This window comes from Sylvia atricapilla, chromosome 11 (genome assembly GCF_009819655.1).
Source record: "Sylvia atricapilla isolate bSylAtr1 chromosome 11, bSylAtr1.pri, whole genome shotgun sequence".
NCBI lineage: Eukaryota > Metazoa > Chordata > Aves > Passeriformes > Sylviidae > Sylvia > Sylvia atricapilla.
The window spans coordinates 7,856,741-7,880,144 of record NC_089150.1 but is presented as its reverse complement, the minus strand read 5'-3'; the positions used below and the strand labels follow the sequence as shown (position 1 = coordinate 7,880,144).

General features: G+C 42.2%; 1 protein-coding gene across 1 annotated transcript in view; it reads left to right on the top strand.

Moving 5' to 3' along the window:
- The window catches only part of PTPRG (protein tyrosine phosphatase receptor type G), a 394,882-nt gene that overhangs the window by 289,626 nt on the left and 81,852 nt on the right, over positions 1–23,404 (top strand). The window contains exons 7-9 of the mRNA XM_066326515.1: positions 4,454–4,611; positions 8,796–8,988; positions 22,304–22,488. Coding sequence (XP_066182612.1) covers positions 4,454–4,611; positions 8,796–8,988; positions 22,304–22,488 — 536 coding nt within the window. The remainder of the gene's footprint in view (positions 1–4,453; positions 4,612–8,795; positions 8,989–22,303; positions 22,489–23,404) is intronic.

The following is a 23,404-nucleotide window of genomic DNA, read 5'->3' as shown; positions in this document are numbered from 1 at the left end:
CAAGAAGCCTCTTGCTCTAGTGATTTGGTTAAAATTCAGGTTTATCTTTATCCAGTGATTTACAGACTGTATTTTAGCAAGTCAGCCCTTGAAGGCAAAATGTTCAACTGATGACTCTTTCAATATAATATTTGTTGGCACCAGTGTGTGAAAACTGCAGTAGTTGGTGGAGATCCACTGCTGTTTTCTGTTTTAACATCTGATTTTTTTCCTCTGCTCAGTAAACTATTGTGCACGATTTAGCATTAGTTTAGACCTAGTGGTGATGACTTGGCAAAGATGACTTGACAAAGAGTGTAAATAGGTCAGGCTTTTAGAGCATGTCTGCAGTTGCTCAGCCTTTGGGTCAGGTTGTACAGAAAATGGCCCTTTGTCCCATGCAAAATGCTGGGGAGATTTCTCAGCCCAAACAAAGAATATGCTGGGTGTGACTTTTCTCGTTTCTGTTGTGAGAGACAGGCCAAGAGGCAGATGTGGATGTTGTATCAGAAGGTCAAATATGTTACCAGCTGGCTCAGTTAATTGTTTTTTGTGAATGTAAGAGCTGAAATACAATATTGTCCTTTCATACTGTGGAACACTTAGTATTTTAAATGCCACATTCATTGTCTTAATGGTCAACAATGAATCTGTGGTGCTTGCTATTTTTACTTTTGAGATATTAGAGTGAACATGTTTTTCCGAGCCTTGGTGCTGTAAAACAAAGGATTGCTGTTGGTGCATAAACTGCATTAGTGGGGCAGTGTTTTGGATGCTGCTCTTTGCTGCACCACCTGAGAGCACTGGTGGCAGCAGCAGGTTATTGCTCTTTCCCAGGGGAATGCTCTGTGTTTCGAGGGCCTGTCTTCAGGGGCAGGATCTCTGGGCTCTGCTTTGCTGGTTGTTTATATTTCTATTTGGGTGCTCAGGCAGAGATGAGAGGCGGACAAGGAGCAGCAGAAGAGAGCATTTCAGGGCTCTGGTTTATGTGGGAGAGCGAGTAGGTGGCTCAGGGGTCAGTTTTGCAGCATTGATTGCAGTGATTCACGGGTGTTTGCAGGTGAAGACATTTGCTTTGCTGTCTTTTATTGGTTTTGTCTGCCAGTTATTTCCTAGTACCTGTCAGCAAACACTGGCTCATCAATCATGTAGTTTCCAGCCTTTTCCACTTTCTTCCTCCTAGAAACTCCTCACTCCACTCAGTCTGTTCCCAGCCTTCTGGACACAGTCCATGCCCATCCAAGGCACTGTAAATGGGAAACAGGAGCTGGTAATAAAAGTCAGTGAAGAAAGGTTTGTTACTATTTCCAACCTTGTTCTTTTTCATTTAGTAGGAACTATATAGGAGCATGTGTGTGTGTGTGTGTGTGTATATATATATAAAATATTTCTATGATAATCAGTGAATGCTCCTGCTTAGCCTGAAAATTACTCTCCTTACAGTTTTGCCAACAACAATAACTGACTTAACGTTGAAATCTTTAAAATGATATGACTTCAAAATGCCATTTTCAAAACTGTCTCAAGCTCTTAGGAACTTTAATTTCATGGCATTTACTGTTTCAATATGCTCTTGAAGGATATGGCAGGCAGGCACTGGAGTTTCAAAGTCCCTTTTTCTTTAAGCTTCATGTGAAGATCTTTGTGACTCCGATTTCTAAAACTCTGCACCATGCATCTAGATGGCAAGCGATACAAAAGAATATGTTTTCAAAAGTGTTACATTATTGAAGCATAATCAATTGATTATCATCTATTTTAGTAGTAATTTTAATCCACTTATGTGTATTTTTTCATTTTAATCTTTGGCATTCATTAATGAAAACTTAGAGCGTTGCTTGTAGCCATGAAAAATTAGATCCAGTACACCCTGCCCTACTTAAACTGTGTATTAGCAAAGCTACTTTTTCCTTGAGAAATATTCTTTTTCACAGCTGACTATGACTTCCCAAGTGCTTAGGAAAAAACCCTCCCTAATTGATAACCAAAAATTAATCACAGTCGGATATTTCCAGTTTGCATTCAAATAAGGTATTTCTCTGTCTAAATAAGCTTCCTTTACTTGATTATTCATATTGTAGTTCAAAATGTTTAAAAATGAAAGACAGAGTTGGATGAAATGTAGACTACTTAATACAGTGTGTATTTAATATAAAAGTTATGCATTATTCATTTTTGCAATTTGAATAACTTTGAATTTAGCATCCCTGTTCTTCATCTTTTCCTTTGATGAACAATTAATTATTAAAATATAATGTTGTCAGCATATGGCACAAAAATCCTTGAAAGTGTAAAATGAGCTTCCTTCTCCTGCCATCCTTTGATAAAGGGATACCATATTTATGGTTTTGCACAGAGCCAGCATCTTAAGTGATTCCATCATTGTAACTAAAAGGTTACAAAAGTTAGAAATAGTTAAATTTTTAATTTTAACTGAAACATTTTTTCTTAAATTGGAGAGGAAAGCACTTTTCAAAACGTGCCTCTGCCTCCCAGCTCTTTCATGTGTAGTCACTGGCTGTTGATGCAGGGGATGTTGGTGTATTCAAGCACTCTTTGGGATTCATTGTGGCCCACTGTGTGCCGAGTGCTGATACAGAGAGACAGCTCTGAAATAGAAATCCAGGGTCAAGGTTTGTGTGCTGCGTTTGGAAATCAAGTCCTGTGACTGAGTATCTAGTTTTTCTAACCAAGTTTTTCTGCATAAAAATGAGCCAATCAAATTAAATGCGACCTTTTGCTGTGATTATGACTTCTTGATTAGAATCTCTTTGAACTTTGGCCAATCACATATATTTTAAGGACAGTTTTTATCACAGGTATGCTATGATGGGGAAAAACTGTAGATTATTGTTTGTTTATTTCCTTTTTGGAGATGCAGATGTGGTCAAAATCTACTTGGATTAGAAGGAAAGGAATTGTTCACCAAGAAGTTGCAGTATTGCCTTGACTTTAATAGAAGTGCTCATATTTTGTGATGCTAAAAGCTATGAAAACATCACAGACCTGTTGATATTGTGCAGAAAATAGAAGATACCTGAAGTGTATGTATCATTGGTATCATGCAGCAGCAATGGAGTTAAAAAAATCCCCTGATTATCAGACTGCTGCTAAGGAGGTTTAGGCAACTCCTGATTTGATCAAGATTTCTAGAAGACTGTGGGATGCTGTGGAAGTGAATTCTGCAGGCTTCATCCTATTTGGAAGATGTGTGTGTCAATCACCAGCCCACCCGCTTCTCCCTTTTGTTGGGGTGGGGAGAGAGTGGCAGTGGGTTTGCTCAGCAGCTCTGGTGAGACAGAAAAATGAGTTCCCTGTGCCCAGGTGTGGACTCCTGTTTGAGGCATGCAGGGTATTGAAAGTGAGGAATGAAGATGTTCCGGAGAGCCCCGCGTGTCATCCTGCCCGAGGCAGCGAGCACCTTTGCACAGGCTGAGAGGGCACTTCAGCCTCTGAGTCAACAGGAATTGCAGAGGATAAATGCTCAGGGATGGCAGGGAAATTGCCTTGCCTGCAGCTGGTCCCTCCTTTTGTTTATTTATTTCTCTTCATGGTGTTAAATATTACCAGCTTGTAACTGTTACTTGTGGGTGAATGCTTCCAGGGCTTAGGTCTGCATTTCTGGCTGTCTGAGGAGATTGTCAGAGAAAAATAGGTTTGTCCCCAGACTGCTGAACTCTGGGAAGGACTTTCTTGGATTTGGGAGAAGGGACAGCAGTTTTACCTGTGGAACTTATTCCACAGTTTTACCTGTGGAACAGCAGTTTTACCTGTGGAACCTATTTACAGTGCAGTGCTGGCTGTGTCTGCAGCACCCTGGCAGTGCCAGCATGGGTGGGTGCAGGCCTGAGTGAGCACTGCTTGGATGTTGCTTTGGGCACCACGTTGAGCTTCAGCAGTGTCCTGTGTCCCTGCTCCTCAGCCCAGCTGCCTGGCAGCTCCCAGAGAAGTTTGGCTGAGCAGCATGCCTCCTCCATCACAGCAATCCACTGGGGGTTTTACTCGGCTCCTGCATCCCCTTTGCCCCTGGCAGAGGTGGGACAGATACACTGTTCTTTGGTCAGGCAGCAGCAAACAGCACCCCTGGGCCTGGCTGTGTCCCCCTGGGCTCTGTCTTGCTGCCATCAAACTGGAGAGCCATGTACTGAGTGCTGGAACCATTGACTTCGTGTACAGAGTGCTGAACATTGGCTATTTCTATACTGGCATAAACCAGTGAGGTAGCAAGTGCATTTCACACCTGCACACGTTCAGATTAGGAGGGTGTGTGTTTGGGATGGGACTGACTAGCATTTTGGCTGCTCTTTTAAGAAACCACGCGTCAGCTCTAACAGAGGGTTTCCATTTTTTCATTACATACATGATAAAATATGTTGTTGCCATTACACCTTGTTAGGCTGCCTGGCAATGTGATGTCTGTTTCAAAGACACATTAAAAAAGAAGTGCAATCCTGCTTGTCAATCTTCCCCGCAGAGAAGGAGACCTTTCTGGATCCCTTTGTGCTGAGGGAACTTCTGCCAACGTCGCTGGGGAGCTACTACCGCTACACGGGTTCCCTGACTACTCCTCCCTGCAGCGAGATCGTGGAGTGGATCGTTTTTCGGAAGCCTGTGCCCATTTCTTACCATCAGGTGTGTTTGTTTGGTCAGCGAAGCCCATCTCTTAATTTGCCCTCCTTCAGACAGTGTTTTCAAAACTCGCCGGTTTAATTTGGAGAATGCAAATGTTTCTGTTGACAAAAAAGGAAGTGTCCGTTATTTTTTTTGTTTTGTTTTGTTTTGTTTTGTTTTAATTCTCTTAAGTAATATTGTTTCTGAACGGGAGCCGTCAGTCTTGAGAAGACAGTACAACATGAAACCCGGTTTCCTTTCAGTGATTTATTTCGTATTGTTTTTGTTAAGATTAAATTAAGCTACGGTGTAAATAGTTACATAGAGTTCTCTTTTATTCTTTTTAATTGAAACTTTCTTTTCAAAGTAAAGTGAGTGATTTCAGTTCTGCTCAGATTTAGTAATTTGAACTAATTACATTAGAAAAGACATCTTTCCATTAATTCTCCATGCTTAACTGTTTTTATAACACAGTGAAGCTGCCATTATGTGCTCAGCGAGCTGATGCAAAAATCTTTAAAATTAGCACATAGCAGCTTTTAATGCAAATAGACACAATGTCTGGAGTTTGAAGAATTATCCTGATAAAGCAATGTCTATATGAAGTCAAATGTTTGCCAGTTCAGTGTATTTTGACACTGTAAGTCTTTAGAAAGCCAGCCTGCTGGACTTACTCCTGCCTCTTACTCATCTGTCATAGGCCACTGAAAACAAACTTTTTACATTACTAATTCTGTAAAGTGCACATGAACAGTGCACTTTACAGCGATCCTGACTGACAGATGTTGTGCTCAAAGGTTTCAGAATATGGAAAGGGATGCCATAATAATATAACTTGCCATACCTCTGCTCCAGGCTTTTTTTTTTTCCTGTTTTCTAGAGCTCATTGCTTTCCCCCATAGATACTTTCATCTTTTTTTGACAGTCTGTGTTCAGAGTCAGTTGCAGTGCTTCAGCTGAGGCCCTCCAGAGGCTGAGGGACATCGGGATTCATGAGTGCAGCCACCCATCCTGGGGTGATTTTGCCTGTTTCACAGGAGTGTGACGCTGCTGGCTGTGTTCAGCTCCTGGTCAGCAGGAACCCTTTTGCTGGAGGCTTTCCCTGGAGCCCTGTGGCAGTGCTGAGCACATTGTGCCCCCAGGCAGCCCCCGGTTCTGGCTGGAGCCAGAACTCTGCACATGGTCCCGTTTGAATCAGACCCCTTGTTTTTTTCAGGCTATTTCTCTGATTGTCGAGATCATTTTGAATTCTGTCCTTGCCTGCAGGATACTTGCAATCCCTTGTAGCTTTTCACTACATCAATAAGTTTACTGTTTATTATTTGGTGGCTGCAAGGCCTGGCCCATGCTCAGTTTTATACCCTGTGTGCACATCAGGTGGGTCACGACTCCTTTTTTCTTTTTTAACAAATGCAAATAAAATGGTAAATATCGATTTCGGCTGTCAGTATAAAGGTACTTTATCCTGGCATAGCTCCTTTCCTGTGCTGTACACAAGTAACTGTTCCAAAACAAGCCTTTAAAATTTGGCATTGTGCTGCTCTGTGCATGTGTGTGTGGTTGAAGGGCTGGGAATTCTGTGTGTAGACAGACTTTCATTGATACTACAACACATGTGGAATAAATAATAGTATTTCCCCCTCCCTGGTAGCTCTAGATGTGTGTTTCAAGAGCCTGCCACCCTGCCACTGCTATGATTATTATTTGTTCGTCTAACAAACAGTGTAACATAATCCATTGCCATAGTTTAACCTTCTTTATCACAAACCCCATGAAGCAGCCTGTAAGCCCAGGGGATGACAGTGATATTGTTTCGGCTTTGTTGCTGTTTCAATTAAATTCTTGCTTTTGTGCAAAATACCTTGCCAGTAAAAGGACAGTAGTGAAGTGGTCCATTTGTGGAGGCTTCTCTATTTTATTTGCAGTCCTCCATCATCATCGTCTTCCCTGATAATTAGACAACAATCCAGGACAAGCTGTGTCACCCTGCGGATGCATTGTAAAGCTAAGTGCATTCAATGACCCAAAGCATGGCATTATCTCTCGTAATGCATACCTCAGAGTAGCTCATTGTGCTTGTAACAGTTTCAGTATTTTTAATTGCCATTCGTATAGCCAACCCTTAGAAAACTACACATCAGGCTTTAATGGTTTGTAATTGCATGACTCAGAGTTTTAGATCAGGTTTCCCTGTATCTACAATAGTCTTACAAGAGCTTTTAATTTCTTCTTCAGAACAGGAGCTCTTGTACTCCTTGAAGAGCATGAATATAGCTCCTTGACTGCAGATCTTAGAATATTATTTTTTTCTGGCAGCTGTAGATAAATTAATTTCTCATTTGTCGTAGATAATATTTTTATAGTGAAAGTGAGGTTGAAATGGCTTATATATACTTCAACACATGAAAAGTGGAAGGTTAAAAATCATGTTTGAATTGGCAGTTGTTAAAATGCAATTATACCTCCCCAAGGTAGCATGGCAGAAGAAAATATTTTAAAAAGTTCTCTCTGAAAGTTTAAAAATTCAATTAATGTCACAGATGTCTAAGCCTAGAGACTTGACTTCAGAGAAGGAGTAACTACCCAAGTCCTTGTGCTTTTATAAAGTCACCTTAAACCCTGTTAGCTGGCTTCAAAACTGCTTCCAGTGTGTGATTGCAAAAGGTATGTAAACAAACACAAGAGTTTTGATTTGTGCTTTTATAGAAGGATGTAGCAGGATGATCTGTTGTGAGGTCTTTTTTTTTAAGACAAAAGTATAAGTCAGTCCTTTTACCCCTTTTTAATCGACCCTCCTATGCTTTTGAGGGGATCCTGCTGATAAAAAGGAAATGGTTTTTGTAATTTTTCAAGATGTTTCTTTGAAAGAAATAGAACAGTGTTGAGAACCTGGGAATAAGGCATTCATATAAGATGCAGAAATAAAAGTGCAATTGAAATCCCAGCATCCACACCTGCAAGCCTGGAAGCCACACCTGAGCTCTGAAAGTGCCACCTGAGCTCCCTGCCTGCAGTGGGAACTGGCCATTGGTGGTCACCCCTTCCTGCTCGTGCCCTGCTGTCCCTCTGCTGAAGGTTACTGGTTTGAAGGGAAATTAAATAATGATAGTGAGTGCCTCATGAGTCAGTGGAGGATGCTTAACTGCTCTGTTTACACACTTCTTTGATTTGTATTTATCAGCTTTATCAATTGAGGCTGCCATGATAATTCTTCCAATTTTAAAGTTTGGGGCTCACATGCTTTTCCAGAGCTTTTAGAGCAGACACACTTAATGGAAAGTGTGTAAGTTCCAGTGACCTGTCATTAAGCTATGAATGTTACTCAAGTCCCTTTTTGAAGTTCTGCGCCAGATTTTGCGCTCCCAAAATCCATACTATCAATATGTGTAACTAATGTGATGCAAACAATATCAGGACCGATTTCTTCTCTGCTCTATCTTGGTCAGTCTTTCCAGCAGCAACATAATTAATTCTAGTTTTTGTCCTGAATGATAACAAGGTAACAGTAAATGCTGTACCTACCTTGATAGCTGGGAGAAAAACATTAGCTGAAAATATTTTCACCGTAGCTTGCTAGAATTTTTTTTTTCTAAGAAACACTAAGATACGAAGTAACAGAAAAGTTTTCCAATTACAGTTCTTTCTTACAGGTTAATACGTTTTCTTATAAATAGCTCACATCTGAATCCAACAGAAGAAACTTATTCCCAGAGGAGTATATGCTAGCTGTGCCTAAAAGTGCTGCACGAGCTGTCTGTGAAGCTTAGGCTGGCAGCTAAACTTCGTAAGGTATTCAGAGATAAGGAAGTATTGCCTTATCCAGGAGAAAGCTCTTGGTGTGGAATGACCTGGAAGCGCTTTTTGACGCGATACTGTGAAACAAAACGGTGCCAGCGGTGAGGAGGGATTGGCAAGGCTGTGTAACACACAAAAGGGATCTTAAGGGCAAATGTTTCTTTGCCAATGACAGATGTCCACAGGTTCTGGAAGGCCTTCTCCTGTGTTGGGCAGGATAAGCCCTTTACTGAGATAAAGGGGTTGGCAATAATTTCAGTGGGCAGTCTGACTTCCCCTGGGGTTTTATCAGTCTTGGCATCAATATTTTACTTCCTTCCATTTTGCTCTCTTATCAGCCACCCGGATTTCACCACATTGTTTTTCTAATTAATGTCCCTTCTCTCCCCTGCCATGATGGCTGTGATCAGCTGGAGGCGTTTTACTCCATCTTCACCACTGAGCAGCAAGACCACGTCAAGTCTGTGGAGTACCTGAGGAATAACTTCCGACCACAGCAAAGGCTGAACAACAGGAAGGTATCCAAGTCTGCTGTGAAGGATGCTTGGAACCAAGATATGACAGACATCTTGGAAAATCCACTCGGCACAGAAGCTTCCAAAGGTAGATTATACTTTAGAATTTTATGCTTGACTAATAGGAGATTTTTTTTCCTGTCTACTTTGTCATCAAATGGTGTCAAGAGCTGTGAGCTACCAAAGAAAAAATGCAGGTTGTGCAGGTATTCCTTGTTGGTGTCAATAAACTAAATAATTCTGCTTATGCTGCAAGTACCTGTAGAACTCTGTCACAAGGTGCCATGACAGTACAGCCTTAGAATATGTGGGTTTCAAAGACACAAAATATCCCAAATTGGCCATGTCCCTGTTTCTGCCAACTGGCTGTAGGGCTGTGGAGATGCCAGACAAAAAGGGAAAACCGAAGGGCCAAGGTCAGAGGTAAAAATTCATCCCCATTAGCACCGAGGCATTGGGTGTTTGAATGGAAATAGAGTATCCACATGTGGTTGTGGGTTTCATTTCTCCAGTAACAAGACTTCTGAAGAACTGTCGACCTTTTAATTCAACGTTTGTGTCAGTCTGTTGGTAATGGTGACAGGAGGAAAATAATCTCTTCCTTTTAGGCAGGTGATTTTCTAATGTCTTGCTGAAGTGTTTCATGTGCCTTTTTGTAGAGCAGCTGGCACTTGCTTCTGTCAGACACCGGATAATGAGCTGAAGGGAGGGGGTGGAGGGAGGTTCCTGTTGCACTGGCACAGGCAGCCCTGGCTAAAGGAGCACATCAGAAATTCTGTGAGAAATGTGTTCTGGAGAAAATAAGACTAGAAATAAATATAATTTACTACTTTTATTTGCCTTTATTTTATTGACTGGCATTATTTATAGGTAGAAGAAATCACATGTACTTTCCAGTCTTCAGTCTTGCGAAGTGCTCTGTGCTTAACCAGTTGAGGTAAAGAAGAGAGGGGCAGTTTGCCAGAAGGAAACAGCTAAGCAGATTTACAAGCTTCCCTTTTTTACCTGGCATTTTCACCTGGCCAGGCACAGAAACTGCAGATTTTAGAGGATGTGAATCATGAAAACAGCTGCGTTCAGCAACCTCACCTTCCCAGGAGAGTGCTGGGAGAGTGTATTTCTCAGGGCTCATTATTCTCTGAGCGTGCTTATTTATATATATATAATATACACGTACACAAACTTCATGTACAAGGCAGCCTTGGGACAGAGAATTTACATCAGAAGTGAGAAGGAGATCTTGGGAATGAAGAAACTTGCTATGCTTGGATGCTCTGGCCCGTAGTTTTCAATCAGTGTTGTAACAGCAACATGTGTCAGTAATTTCTTCAGTTATATCCTCTGTACATATTATTTACCCAGAACAGCGATGAAAGTTAATGATTTACATAATGTTAAAAGTGACAAAACTGACTAGTTTTTATTTTGAGTGCAGCCAAGATACCTCTGATATAACATTCAGGGAGATTTAACTGCTTTGGCCACACGCCTGCATGTTCCCCACCTTGCTCAATTGTTTTTAAGATTATTAAGAATCTTGGGTTGATTTTCACCACTACAGTAAATAACTGAAACCCACAATTTTGTCAGAGCATTATAAACACTAAGGTCTGTAGTTAATGGGCAGATCTTGAATTTGGAACTGCTGAGACCAAAGGAGCACCTTGAATAACCAGAAAGATTCACCATGACTTTGATCTTTAAGAACCAAACACATGTGGCTTAGTTTATCATGACGTGAGCCAGTCTTCAGGAGCAAGGGACTAGCACAACCATTAGTCCATGTTTATGTGGTTTGGTCCTTGGGGACTGGTTTTATGAGCAGGTTCTCTTTGAGTCCTCTGCCATCATGTTCAGGTACTGTAATTCTCTGTGTTTGTGCCTGCCTGGGAGTTTGAATTTGTGACAAGAGAGGCCCTCAGGTAGGGAACATGCATTTCCCATGGTCTGACAACATTCAGCATGCCATCTAATGGCAGGGATGAGGCTGGACTTGGTGATTTCTTCCTCCCCTCAGCTTTTGCTCTTGGAGGCTAATGGCTGGGCAGCTAGTGGGTTTGTACCAGCTCTGTTAGCTTGTCACTTTCTGGGTTGTGTGCACACCAGGGGACACTAAAAATAGATGCATTTTTTACATAAACTTAAGATAGGTTTGTGCAGTGTTGCTAGCACAAAATGGATTGTAGTATATCCTCCAAAGGTTACAAGGATGAGATATAGCTGTCCCAAAAATTTAACAACCTGGATGTTTCTGGCCCCTTTTTTGACAAAGGTGAACAGTACTGATGTGCCTGGTCCACTGCACATTCTGAACTACTGACATACAAATAAAATGGGTTGAAGTCATAATTCTTGAGTGAAAGCAAAACCTGTTGTTTATTCAGCTAGTAAATATAGTACCACTTCATACAGTGTCATTCATGCCCAAATACTGAGGAACTGAGTGCATGGAGTGCTTTCCAGCCAGACAGTCTTGCATACAAGTGTAGAACAGTATAAGGTTAGCATAACAAATTTCTTTTATGCAGATTCTTCTTCATACCTCCTGGTTGCACCTCAGTGCTTTCCACATTGCATTAGGCAATGTGACCAATGGCTGTCACATGTAGACTCTTGTCTGCCCTCCCTGTTCTGGATTTGTGTGTTGTAGAAAAAGGCATGGTCACGAAAATGTGTCTTTTACTTTCTGCAAGGTGATATGGTTTGTGATGGTCTTCAGCTCTGCAGGGTAGGTTCGGGTATGTTTGTCGGTGTGAATTTTTGCAATTTGTTTCCTCTGTCACACTCTATTAAGTCTGTGGGCAGTATTGCTAATCTGGAAAGCAGTGTAGCATTCATTATGTAAGCCTTTCTTATTTTGGAGGAAAATGTGCCCAGAACAATTTGCATAATGTTCAGAATAATTTTCAGAATTCCCTGGTGAATAGGGAATTTCAGATCAACACAAAGCAGTGGTCCATTCACAAATGTGCCATCCTGAGCAGTTTGGGACCAAAGAGGAATGTCTTTTCTCTCAGCTATCAAAGCTATCTCAGGTCACAGAACTGTCACCAGTAGCATAACCTGCAGATACACTGGAGGAAAACTTTCTCACTCTATACCAGTCCTCTGAGTATTTCCTTAGCAAAGCCCCAAAAGTGATGGCATTTGGTAAACAAAATGTCTTCTGGGAAAGGCTGGTTTAGGTCAGTGCATTTGGATCCAGTTTGTTAACCAGTATGAATGTTACCAGCCTTTTGCTTTGTGGTTACTCTCCTCTCCCTTCTCTTGTTTTAATTTGAAAGAGGCAATGAAGAGAGGGGCATTGTTTTCAATCATCAGAATACAAGATGGTGAAATACTTAAGCTAATTTGAAGTAGGACTAATTTTTCACTTAAAAGTGAAAACACCAGATTTTCTTTTGTGTCAGTGTTTAACAAGAAGAGTTTTCCTTTATTCCATTATCTCATTGCTTCCTCTTATTGGCAAAAGCTGATTTAAAACAGTTCTCTTGAGGACTGTTTGGATGCCTGAAATAAAAACTTATGCATAAGACCTTTGGTGAATCAGACAGAGCCCATGAGCTGAACTTAATTTTTAAGTTGACCCTGGAGCTATTTCAAATAACCATACAGATGATGTTTAAAGATCTTATTTCAGAAAAACACCATCCAGGTTAAAAATTGTTGAGCTATGTAATTGTAGCAACTGGTGGGTTGATAATAAACCCTTGTACAGTGATACTTTTTAAGATGAAACTCAGAGATCCAAGCTATACAGTGGATCATACTGTTAAATCAGGCAGATCATCATTTAACAAGAGGGCTCACCCATGTTGCAATACTAATTTATGTATAGTTTTGAAAAGTTAGAGGTTCTCTAGAATGTACAGACATTCTAAGTCAAGATGAATGCATTTGTAAAGCATTAGTCAGATACTGTAATTATGAGTGACTGTGGCAGTGTCTGACTTTTTGGACAAGACAATCTCTGTTAAAATTGCCTCCTTTCTTCTCTGGCCTGTCCTCTGTGGCTCAGGACTGTGTTGCTCTGTCACATCATATATTGTGCTCCTGCAGCTCCTGGGCTGCTCTCAAGCAGCTCTGGTAGAGGGATTGCTAATTATTTATTGCTTTAATAGTGTACATTGCTCTTCAGGGCCAGACAGAATTCTTATATAAAAGTCCATCCAGTTTGAGGATCTGGGTCTGCAGGGGATCCTTTCTACTTTCACATGTTGTCCCATCAAGCAGAGCTGTATTTACCAAACATTACCTGCCTTAGTAAAGGTGTAGGCATGGAAACTCAGGAGGAAAAGGTGTTTCATTTCCTTGTTTCAGGAGATACCCCATGTGCAACAATACTTGCCCATTTTATTTTGCTGCTGATTACATCAAATGTTGTTTCTTTATGGGTTTTTTTTAACACTCAGAAAAACCCTTTAACCTTTCTATCTCATTAAATGTGCTGCATGCCTTCCAACACTTAAACAAGCATCCCATGTGAGGGGCTCTTGACATCAGAGTTTTCTTTCACAGATGCCTGATTACTTTCCCAAAGGTGTCTGATTACTCTTTGCTGGAGTCTCAAATGATGCTGTTTCCCATCAGTGGGATTTCGCCTCGGAGTACCATCTGTAATTATGATCCTGCACTAAGTTAAATAATGAGCAGCCATAAATTCACTCCAGTAAAAGTTAGCTTTGGACTCTAAATTAGCAGCTGGGACATTTCTCTAGCACTGTACAGGTGATCGTTTTCCTTACTGTTTTTTGTTGTCTGGTGGTAATTCACAGTTTGGAAGTCCTTTTGACTTAATGCCACTAAAACATGGGTAGAAGATACTTGGATTTTCCTCCCTGTGCTGGAGGCATGGCTCAAGCCAGCGGCCTGCAGCCAAGCAAAGCACTGCTCAAACAAAGCAGTTTAGTTCTTCACCATTTCGTGGCTCCTGATGTCAGAAATGAGACTACAGCCTTCTGTAAAGGGGTTGCCTTTCTGCACAGCGTTGGAGTGCACCTCCCATGCAGCAGCAGCCAAAGGTCCAGAGATTCAGTGCACTGACATCAACACTGAGGCAGATAGTCTAGAGCATTGGCAGCAGTGTTTCTGAATGAGAACAAGTTATTTGTCTCATTTATAGCCTCTGTTATTACTCCCAGTAATTTGGTTTTGCTTTCTAAATGCCCATGTTTTATGAAAACTGCCTCAAAACAACTTTGCAGTCTCTTCATGCCCTCAGGTTTTCTCTGGGAGTCCAGAAGGAATCTCAGGCAGAGAAGTTCTACTCGTGCAGAATGTCATTTTTATGTTTTAGTCAAACCTAAATTAGTAAAAATGCTCCATAGTAATATGTAACATATCCAGAACAACAACAAAGTGAAGGTAAATTTAAAATGATTCATTATTGAAAATATAATTCAGTACAGCTAAAGCAAAATGGAGCTATTTCTTTTCTTCAAATATCTCTGGGGAAATGGAAATGAACAAGAACCTTTTTAAGTTAATTTACAGTATGTTTACCATTAGCATTGATTCTTTTTGTCTGTGGAAGAACCTTGGAAGATTTCTTCATGGATTAACAACCCCGTCCTCATTTCCTTGGACAACTGGGCTTTTCCTATTTGCTTTTTGGATTTCATTTTGCTATGGAAGTTATCATTTCCCAATTCTATTCCCCCCCCCTCCCTTTAATCAGGTCAGCACCCTACTAGGTGTGGTGGAAATGAATTCATGTCTCATCATTAGGACTTCTGTTGGTATAGCAGCCTGGCTTGGAGCAAAAGCTCACACTTGAGGTGGTGACTCTGTCCTGCTCATTGCTTGCCCTGCATCTTTACACTACAGACCTGCCTGTCTGCCACTGCCTTAGTGCTCCAAGTAGAGGCAATCACCTGCAGCTGCAAGAGTCTCTTTTTGAGCCTCAAGTGGCTGCTGAATGCACGTTTTAGGCAGAAATCAGTGTGTTCCCTCTGCATATTCCATCCCTTCCACCTCATCCCTGTCTTGCTCTGCAGTGCTGGCTGGGTCCTCATGTGTGCAGCTGTCTTGGAGAGTGTCCTGCAAAAGCAGGAAAGGACAGGCTTCTGCCTTCCAGAGGGCTTCAGGTCATGTAGAACACAAAGCTTTCCATTAAAAAAACTGACCCATTTTAAGGGAGAATCAGATGCAAAAAGGTGTGATAGTTATACCTGCCGCAGACCTCATGCTTCCCTTGCAGTGGCTCTGTTCTGCGGGGTTCTGTTTTACACCTGTGGTAACTTCCATGTGGTTGTAATGTGAGGAGTGCGTGTGTCTGGGCCTGAATGTAGTAAACAACTTATCAACAGATTTTTTAATAAGCACTAAGTCGCTGCTTACACTTCTTCAGAGATTATAAAGGGTCCAAACCAACAGAGCAAGAGGAATTCAGTGTGAAAGTGTAGGTGTGGTTTGGGTTCACAGCTGCCACTAAAGCTGGAAGAGCTGAGCCTGATGATTTATTCCATTTACACCTGGAGGGAATTCCTTTCTGCACTGCCTACCTGCTGGCCCAGCTGTTCAGCCCACAGAAGTACTAATTTTAGTTTGAACCATGAGTGCCTGCAGCTCATCCTTTGTGTTGGAAAAAGCCTCCAGAAGCTATGACAGGAAAGCTGCTTTTCTAATCTGATTTTGGGCATCCCACAGGCATGTATTGGGAGCTCTACCTACCTATCCTTCCTATGCTCCTCAGGCCAAACAGCCCTCACCAGAACATTGGAAAGGTCAGCTTGGCTAACATGACAAATATGTGTCCTTCTGGCAGGAAATCCTTCTTTCTCCCCATTGATACCATTTGTGATCACTGAGTGTGATCACACATGTGGCACAAACACAGTGTAAATAAGGGCACAGGTGTACATTTGAAACACGAGTCACCCTCTGTGTGCACACATGGATGTGTGCAATACAAACACCAAACTTGCAGGGCAGGTCCTTGTCAGACATCAGTTTAGCCCAGCATGGCATCTGATGGTGCAAGGCTGACCTGCACTGCTGAGGACTCAGACCACAGCTGTAGAAACAGGATTTGTGAATTATGTGAAATACTTGGGTGCAAACACACAGTCCGCGCCTTTCAGTAAAACAGGATCTGTGATGCCATGGAAATTTAGGTGCTACAAAGCCATGCAGGTATTAATCCAAATGTTTGTTGTGTGTGCACTTTGGGAAATGGGTCAGTAACAGAGGGGCAAACCCCAGCGTGTCCAGACATCCTCTGTCAGATCCATGTGCCCATTTGCTCCTGAGGTTATTTCACAGGGCTCCTAAAACAAGTGTGAGGTCTGTCCCTCACACCTCAAGAAACAACCCTGTCTGTTTGAAGCACAGTGGAAGGTAAGAGCAGGGAAGATAAATAGTCTGTCTCCTAGCTACATTCTGCCTGTGGATTGAAGTAGATCAACACAAATATTTGTGTGTACAGCATGCTCCGGAGCCTGCCAATGCCTGCTGGCAAAGTGCAGGCAAAGGTAAAGGAAAAATGTGTGCTACTCTTTAAAGCAATTATCCTTATGTATTAATAATGTCATTTATAAGTGCTCTGAGAAGTCAACAATGTACACTAAAGCAAAGCCCAAAAACTGCAAACATTAGTAAAAGAAGGGGGAAAATGTTATAAGTATGCCTCTTAGCACTTTCTGATATATTAAAGCCTGTGTTGTCTCTGCATATGATCTTTGTAGTATATTTGTTATCCTTTGGGAGCAGAGCCCTGGCTGAACTCTGGGATTGAATCTGACAGCCCAAAGCACGCTCTTGTTTATTATGGATCAGAGTCTCTTCCTGAACACCTCCACTGAGTCACACCAGTTCAGTGTAGCTGAATCTGCCCCTGTATCACGTCCTTTACCATGGCACTGAGAGCAAGTGTGAGTTTTCTCATTGCAGCATAACCCATATTTTTGCATTTCAGGGTTTATTTGAAGTTTTGAGGATCTAATAATGAGAAGGAATATAATATGTGTCTGTATAAAGGTATGGATGTAGTTGAAGGTATTTTTCTTCCCTTTTCTGGTGGTGGCATTAATTTTCTCTTGTCTGCAGTCAGGTTCCTGGGGATGACAGGGTTGAATGAACTAGGTGTAGTGTTTTGGCAATAGCACAGGCACTGATCACAGCTTTCAGAAGCTCTGAAATCATCTGGATTGCCTGTGGCTGAGTTGGGTGTCATTACAGCAGCAAGTGGTGCATCTGGCCTGCAGGACTGGCCCTTCCAGCTCCTTCCTGGGGCTGAGGCAGAGGGGAGGGAAACACCCTCTCTCCCCAAGAACTTGGCCACCAACTTCTTTGCCCCTATGCCAGAGAAAGACATGAAACTGTCATACTGACCTCTCAGTTTCTCTTCTGCTGATCATGGGGGAAGAAATGCCCCGGTTACCTTCCTTTGTGCTCCTGTTTTCTATGGGAGAGACAGAGTTCCGTGCCACTCATCCTCTTGAATGAGTCATCCTGCATATCCAGACTAGTAAGAAAAAGAAGGGAGGCCTCTCTCACCTTACAACCAGGAGCTGCCTCCCAGAGCAAGGCAAGACCCTTGTCCCTGTCTTTTAGTTACCACTGAGCAGCTCTGAGCCAGTAACATACTGTGGGCACATCCTGGTGCTGATGTTTCCCCTTCCATGTACAAATTGCCTTAGAAGTTCTCTGCCCATGTCACCATGAGGGATTCAGGATCTCACTGTCACGTTGCTTTTCTGTGCTGAAAATTGTCGCGGCTTCAGCACACAACGTGTATCCCACGGCACCAAGGAGAGGAACAGCAGTTTTGCATTGCTGAGACATTCAGCAGGAGGTAGAGAGTGGGATTTTTCAAAGGAGGGCATAGCACAGCTAGAAATAACTGCCTTTAAAGTGGTGACATTTTTATGCATGGACAAGCTAACTTAGAACATTTTTAGAGGATTTTATAAATCCCGCTGAGCCTAGTGCAGCTAGATTCATCATATGAAGATCTGTTTTACAGGGAGAAAGTATACAAGCCATAACTGAATATACAGTTCTTGCACTCTCACAAAGTTTCCCTAAATAGGTCTTTTCATAACCACAGGTAGCATATGCAAAAAGTGTGATGAAACCCAGAAAGTCTGACTGGTGTTGCATTTCTGTCTTTGAAAAAGAAATACAAAGGAACAATTTTAAGAAACTATATTAATTTAAAAAAGCTGCAATATTCTCTTACATGCCATTTCTGCATTTATGGGTGTGTCTTAGTATCAGCAATTAATTTTTGCAAAGCAACAAGCCCCTTTTTTTGTCTTTCAGCTCGCTGAAATGGAGCTGCCAGGAGCTTTTAGATTAAGCTTTATCAGGCTTTCAGTTAGGAAAGCCTCGTGGAGGTTACATAGCCAAATACAACATACAAATCAAATTAAGGGAGAGATGAATGCAGAGTTGTTAAATTAATTTTGTTTGTTCCAGCCCACTGGAATGTTTTTAACATGAAGAAAATAATTCTCTGCTGTATGGCCGGCCTGCCCAGTGCTTATGACTGTATCAGCATGCTGCATTCGTCTGCCAGTGGCAAACAGGTTTTGTCCAGGCTTGAGTGAGCCCTGGAAGATGAGGCTGGCCAAGAGGCTGGATTCCCCCTGCCTTCCCCAGTGGGCTGATCTGCAGGGAGAAGCCTGGATCAAGCTGCTGGGCAGCCCCACACATGGCCAGCAGCTGGGAGAGCCACTGAGGCTGCCTGAGCTGGGTCAGAGGGGCATCCTCCAGATGCACCTGCACAATGCTTCTGCCTCTGCAGGACTTGTCCAGGAGGCAGGAGCTGGCTTGTTTGCCAGGTTCTCCCAGTTCAGGTCACCCCTGACAGGAAGAGGAGGGTGTTTTTTCCCTCCAAGGAGGTCCAGGACGTGTCTGTGCCTGCAGTGGAGCATGGCCATGGTACTGCAAAGGCTCTTGCCCGTTCAGTGCCTCTGAGATGTGGCCTGGGTGTCCCAGCTGGGGGTTTCTGTCCCCACATGTCTTGCCATGGGGCTCCTAGCTCAGGACATAGTGGCTTCAGTGTCCTGCCAAACCTGTGCAGGTATCTGCTCAAGATTGCACACACCGCAAAAAGACACCCTGAGAGCCCCCACAATATTTTAATATCCCTCAGGAGCTGAATTTTAAACAGAGTATTAGTAATAGTTTCTTCTAAAATTAGCTGAGATGCTATTTCAGTGTAGAATAATGCTGGTTGTTGGTTTTGGGGTCTTTTTTTTTTCTCAAGAAATCATTAATTCACTGAATTTTTTTTAGCTTATTAAGTCTGATTTTGTTAAAAGAAAAGAAAAAAAAAAAAAAAAGAAAAAAAAGAAAAGCTTGTGTTTCTTTCTAGTATGTCCTGATTACACTTCCCCTTCCCTGTCCCAACCTCTTCCTGCATTTCTATCTCTTCTTCAGCTGCACATTTTGCAAAATCAGTAGAAGTCCTTTAGCCTGTGATTCTTTTAATCTTCTTTGAAAAATCCAAGGCACAGAGAGTATTGAAAGAAAAATTAGATCTCTGGGAAATGCTAGTTGTTTTATAGATGGTCAAATCATTGCAATTTTTTTCCTTGCCTTTCAGACATTCACTGTGTTATTATGTATCACTTTAATTAAATCATCAAATTGAATTATTGAATCAAATGTTTCTTTATTCCATTGTGTCCTAAGCAGGTTTAGTTAAATTAATAAAACCATATGTTTCATTTCTAAAAAAAAAAAAAAAATCCTTTTTTGCCCATTCATAAGCTGTTTAAAAAAATGTGGTTGAACAGAAAAGGTTGATTAATACTAAATTACTTCAGGTTTTTCAGATACTGCTCTGTGCCTTGGAGTAAATTGAACCAAGTCACACTAAGTCATGAAAATTTTGTAATATTTACTGAGAAATTGCAGTATTGTAAGGTCAGCTGCATTTTAGGTGGCTGTTAATGAGACTTGTCCTCAGTGAAGCCATCAGAGTCACTCAGGTGATTAGAAGTGCTCATGACCTTCTTGGACCAGGGTACAGGGTCAGGGAGGACCTTCTGACTCTGAGCCTGTGAGTGTCCTGTTTATCCTTGGGAAATACCCACTTCTCTGGCTGGAATGAGCTGTTCCAAATGGCATCCAGGCTGGCTACAGAGTGGCACAGACTGGGGACATGGCAGCCCCCTCTCCCTGGGGTGACTTGGTGTCCCCGTGTGAAAAGCAGCTGGTCAGACACTGTTCAGAGGGCTGGTGCAATTAAGGTAGATCTCTCTGTCTCTCAGGAAGGTTACCTGCTTGAATTATTTCTAAAACAATTTGATGCATGATTACTTTAAATACATAAATCTCTGCATGTCCTCCTGGAGGACAAGGACTGGGTAAGAGTTTTAGGTCTGGGTAGTGCTTCACCCTGGGCTCCTGTCTCTGATGGGATTTGATTAGGTGGAGCGATAAAGGCTGGCCTGGCATTTTGAAGTGTAATTCTGTGATGACAAAGGGCGTCAAAGAGGGCAGTTATGATTTATTGGTGCAGTTATCAATAAACAGTGATGTCAGAGAGAATTGATCTGACCATGTCAGCGGAAAGAGGTGAGTGTGGAGAGGCATACCAAGGATCGGGAAGATCTCTAAATGGTGATAACAGAGATGGCTTTCAGCTGTCCCATCTCATCCAGCTCCTGGCCACCTTCATGTTGTACTTTGGGGGACCAAGGGGAGCCAGAGGGAAGCCATGGTGTGACTTCTGACTTTGTGTCACTAACAGCAGAATGCTGTTTTGATTCCTTCAGCTTGGTGTAAATGGAAATTCACATACATTTATCCATTGCTTTTGGGTAGGGTTTGTTTCTTTTGCTGGATCATCCTTCTGGGTTGAGCAGAAGGTGACAATCCTGCAAAACTGCAGGATTGTCACCCCTCATGGCAAGAGCAAACATCAAAGATCTTTCCTGCCCAAGCATATTTCTGTGATTCATGTTGTCTTGTTCAGCTAGCTACAAAATGTGAGTTATAACTGCACAAATGCATTTGACAGGTATTTTTCTATTGTACTGGTAATACTGGTGTTTAAAGTATTTAATCATTTTTATTTAAGAACTGTAGCTATTTCAGTAATGTAACAGCAGTGCTGCATGGCTAACCTGCAAGTCCAGGCATAGGAATAGAGATATTTTTCCCCTTCAGTGCTGCTAGGACTCTTTAGAAGTGAAATAATGGCCAAATGTACACGCAGCCACATACCTGCAGAGTGCAAACAAGCTCAGTGTGTTGGCTTTAGAAGGAAAAGTCTTACTGGGAAAAGTAATTCTGCAAACAGTGTCAGCCTGATGAGCTGGGTGACACTTTGCCTTTCCCTGGCAGGAGAGACCAGCTCCTTTGCCACAGCACATGTGTTTAGGTATCATTGCAAGTGATTTTCCTTGGTTCAGGGTTTATACTGAGAAAGAGAATGTGAGAATCTGCCCTGAATTGCGTATTTTAAACGTGATTTTTAAAGCTTGGTAAAAAAAAAATCTAAACTCTTTATAGCTGGGAAGGGGATGATGCAGTTTTCCCACAGCATGTGAGTGCCATCTAGTGTTGTGCATCCCTACTCGGCCCTTTCCGTGGCAGCTCCTTGGAAAGTGTTTCTTCAGCGCTGCGAGGGGACTGTGCACATCCCACCCCTCTTGTGCCTGGGCTCTGTCTGCCCTGCAGAATTTTGGGTTTGGTACTGCTGGAAGCAGAAGCCGTGTTTTTCCCAGAGGTTAAGCTGTCCCTGTGCTGATGTCCCCACTGACTTAAGCATGGCTGAGAAGTGACTTGTGCCTCAATGCTGCACGTGGGGTTAGGAAGGCAGAGCTGCCAGGGGGTACCTCTGCCTGCTCAGAGGAGATTGCCAAGGCCCTCAAAGAGCCACTCTTCCCTGTGCTGGTGATACATTACTGACAAACCCTTGAGCATCTTTAAAGAAAGATATATTGGAAGAGGAGTATAAAATAACTATAAAAATGTACTAGGTTAACAGGAGAACATTTACTGACCCAATAGTGCCACATTTTCAGAGGTTTCAACTCTTTCCAGGGCTAGCAGAGCACTTTGGGGTATTTACCCCTTAACAGCAGGAGAGTGTGGATGGGGGAAGCTGTGGATCAGGTCCACTGTATTTCTGAATGTTCCAGTGCAGAGCTCTTAAGTTACCAAGTTAAAGTGTTGGTACAAATGTCAGGACTGAGAATTAAATTGAGAACTAAGCAACCTGCCTGCAAAGAATGGATTCTCTCATTCACTTTACTCAGGAAAGCAGAAAGCAGCTGCAGGTGGTATTAAATCCCATTGGTCTCAGTGGATTGCAGTCTAAGCTGTTACTGTAGGCCAGGGCATTAAAGAAAAAAACCTAGCTCTTAGAGTGAAGCACTGTTCTTCCTGTTTGTTTTCTCTCAGTTATTTAGAAGAGCTTCATCTTTTCTCCTTCTGTTTTCCAGCTTGTAGCACTCCTCCAGTCAACATGAAAGTGCAGCCTGTGAACAGGACAGCGCTCCTGGTAACCTGGAACCAACCAGAAACCATTTACCACCCTCCAATCATGAACTACATGATCTCATATAGCTGGACTAAAAATGAAGATGAAAAGGAGAAGACTTTCACCAAGGACAGTGACAAGGACCTGGTAAAAGCACAGCATCAACCCCAGACATATGTATCAAGCTATCCTTCTATTGTCATTTTCTTGGTAGGAGGAGGCAGAGGAGGAAAGTAGTTGTTACCTTATAGGCAGGCTAATGTTTGGCCCACAGTGGATTGCTATTTCAATATTCAGCATTAGCTGAACATTGCCTAACAGGCTACCCAAACACTGGAGTGTGAATTTATAGTTATGTGAGTGCATAAAGGACTGAGTCTGCAGACACTTTTTCATGTAGTGTTTCTGAGAAGCAGCTGGCCCGGGAAATGGTGAGGCTCTGAATACCTTTTGGCTTGTGTTCAACTTACAGATTTTCACATTAAAAGTCCGATCCCCCAAAATCTGTTTCTGGGCTCAGGCTTCTCACTGTGCATAGCCCCTTGCAGACTTTGGAGCAGTTTCTGGCAGTAAGTGCTGCCAGAGGCAAGGAGTTGCATAGTCAGGGCTTGAAGATTATTTTGGAGTGGCCCTGTACAAGCACTGCCTACATCTGGCAGTGTGAGAAAAAGAGAGAAGAGCAAGACTGTTCCAGCACAGATGGAAACACTGCTCTATCTCCTCCATGTAGGATTTCATCTGCTTGTCATTCTTGTCTAAGTGGAAGCAAGTATTGTACTGGTCCTTAACATTCTCTGCATATAAAACCAGAGTGACATATTCAGGTTTGAAAGGCCTCCATTTATTGTTAATCAAAGAAAGCCTCTAGAATAATGAAATCAGTAATTGTATATGCACATGAAAAATGCAGCAGCACAGTGTTATTCCTAATGCCTGTTACCATATTTTTTTTCAAATACACAATCCTCTGGGCCCATTCAATCAGTTATACAATAATACTTCTCTTATTCCCTTAGATGAAGCTTCTTTTACTTCATTTCCATTTATATTTCCAATTTCCCCA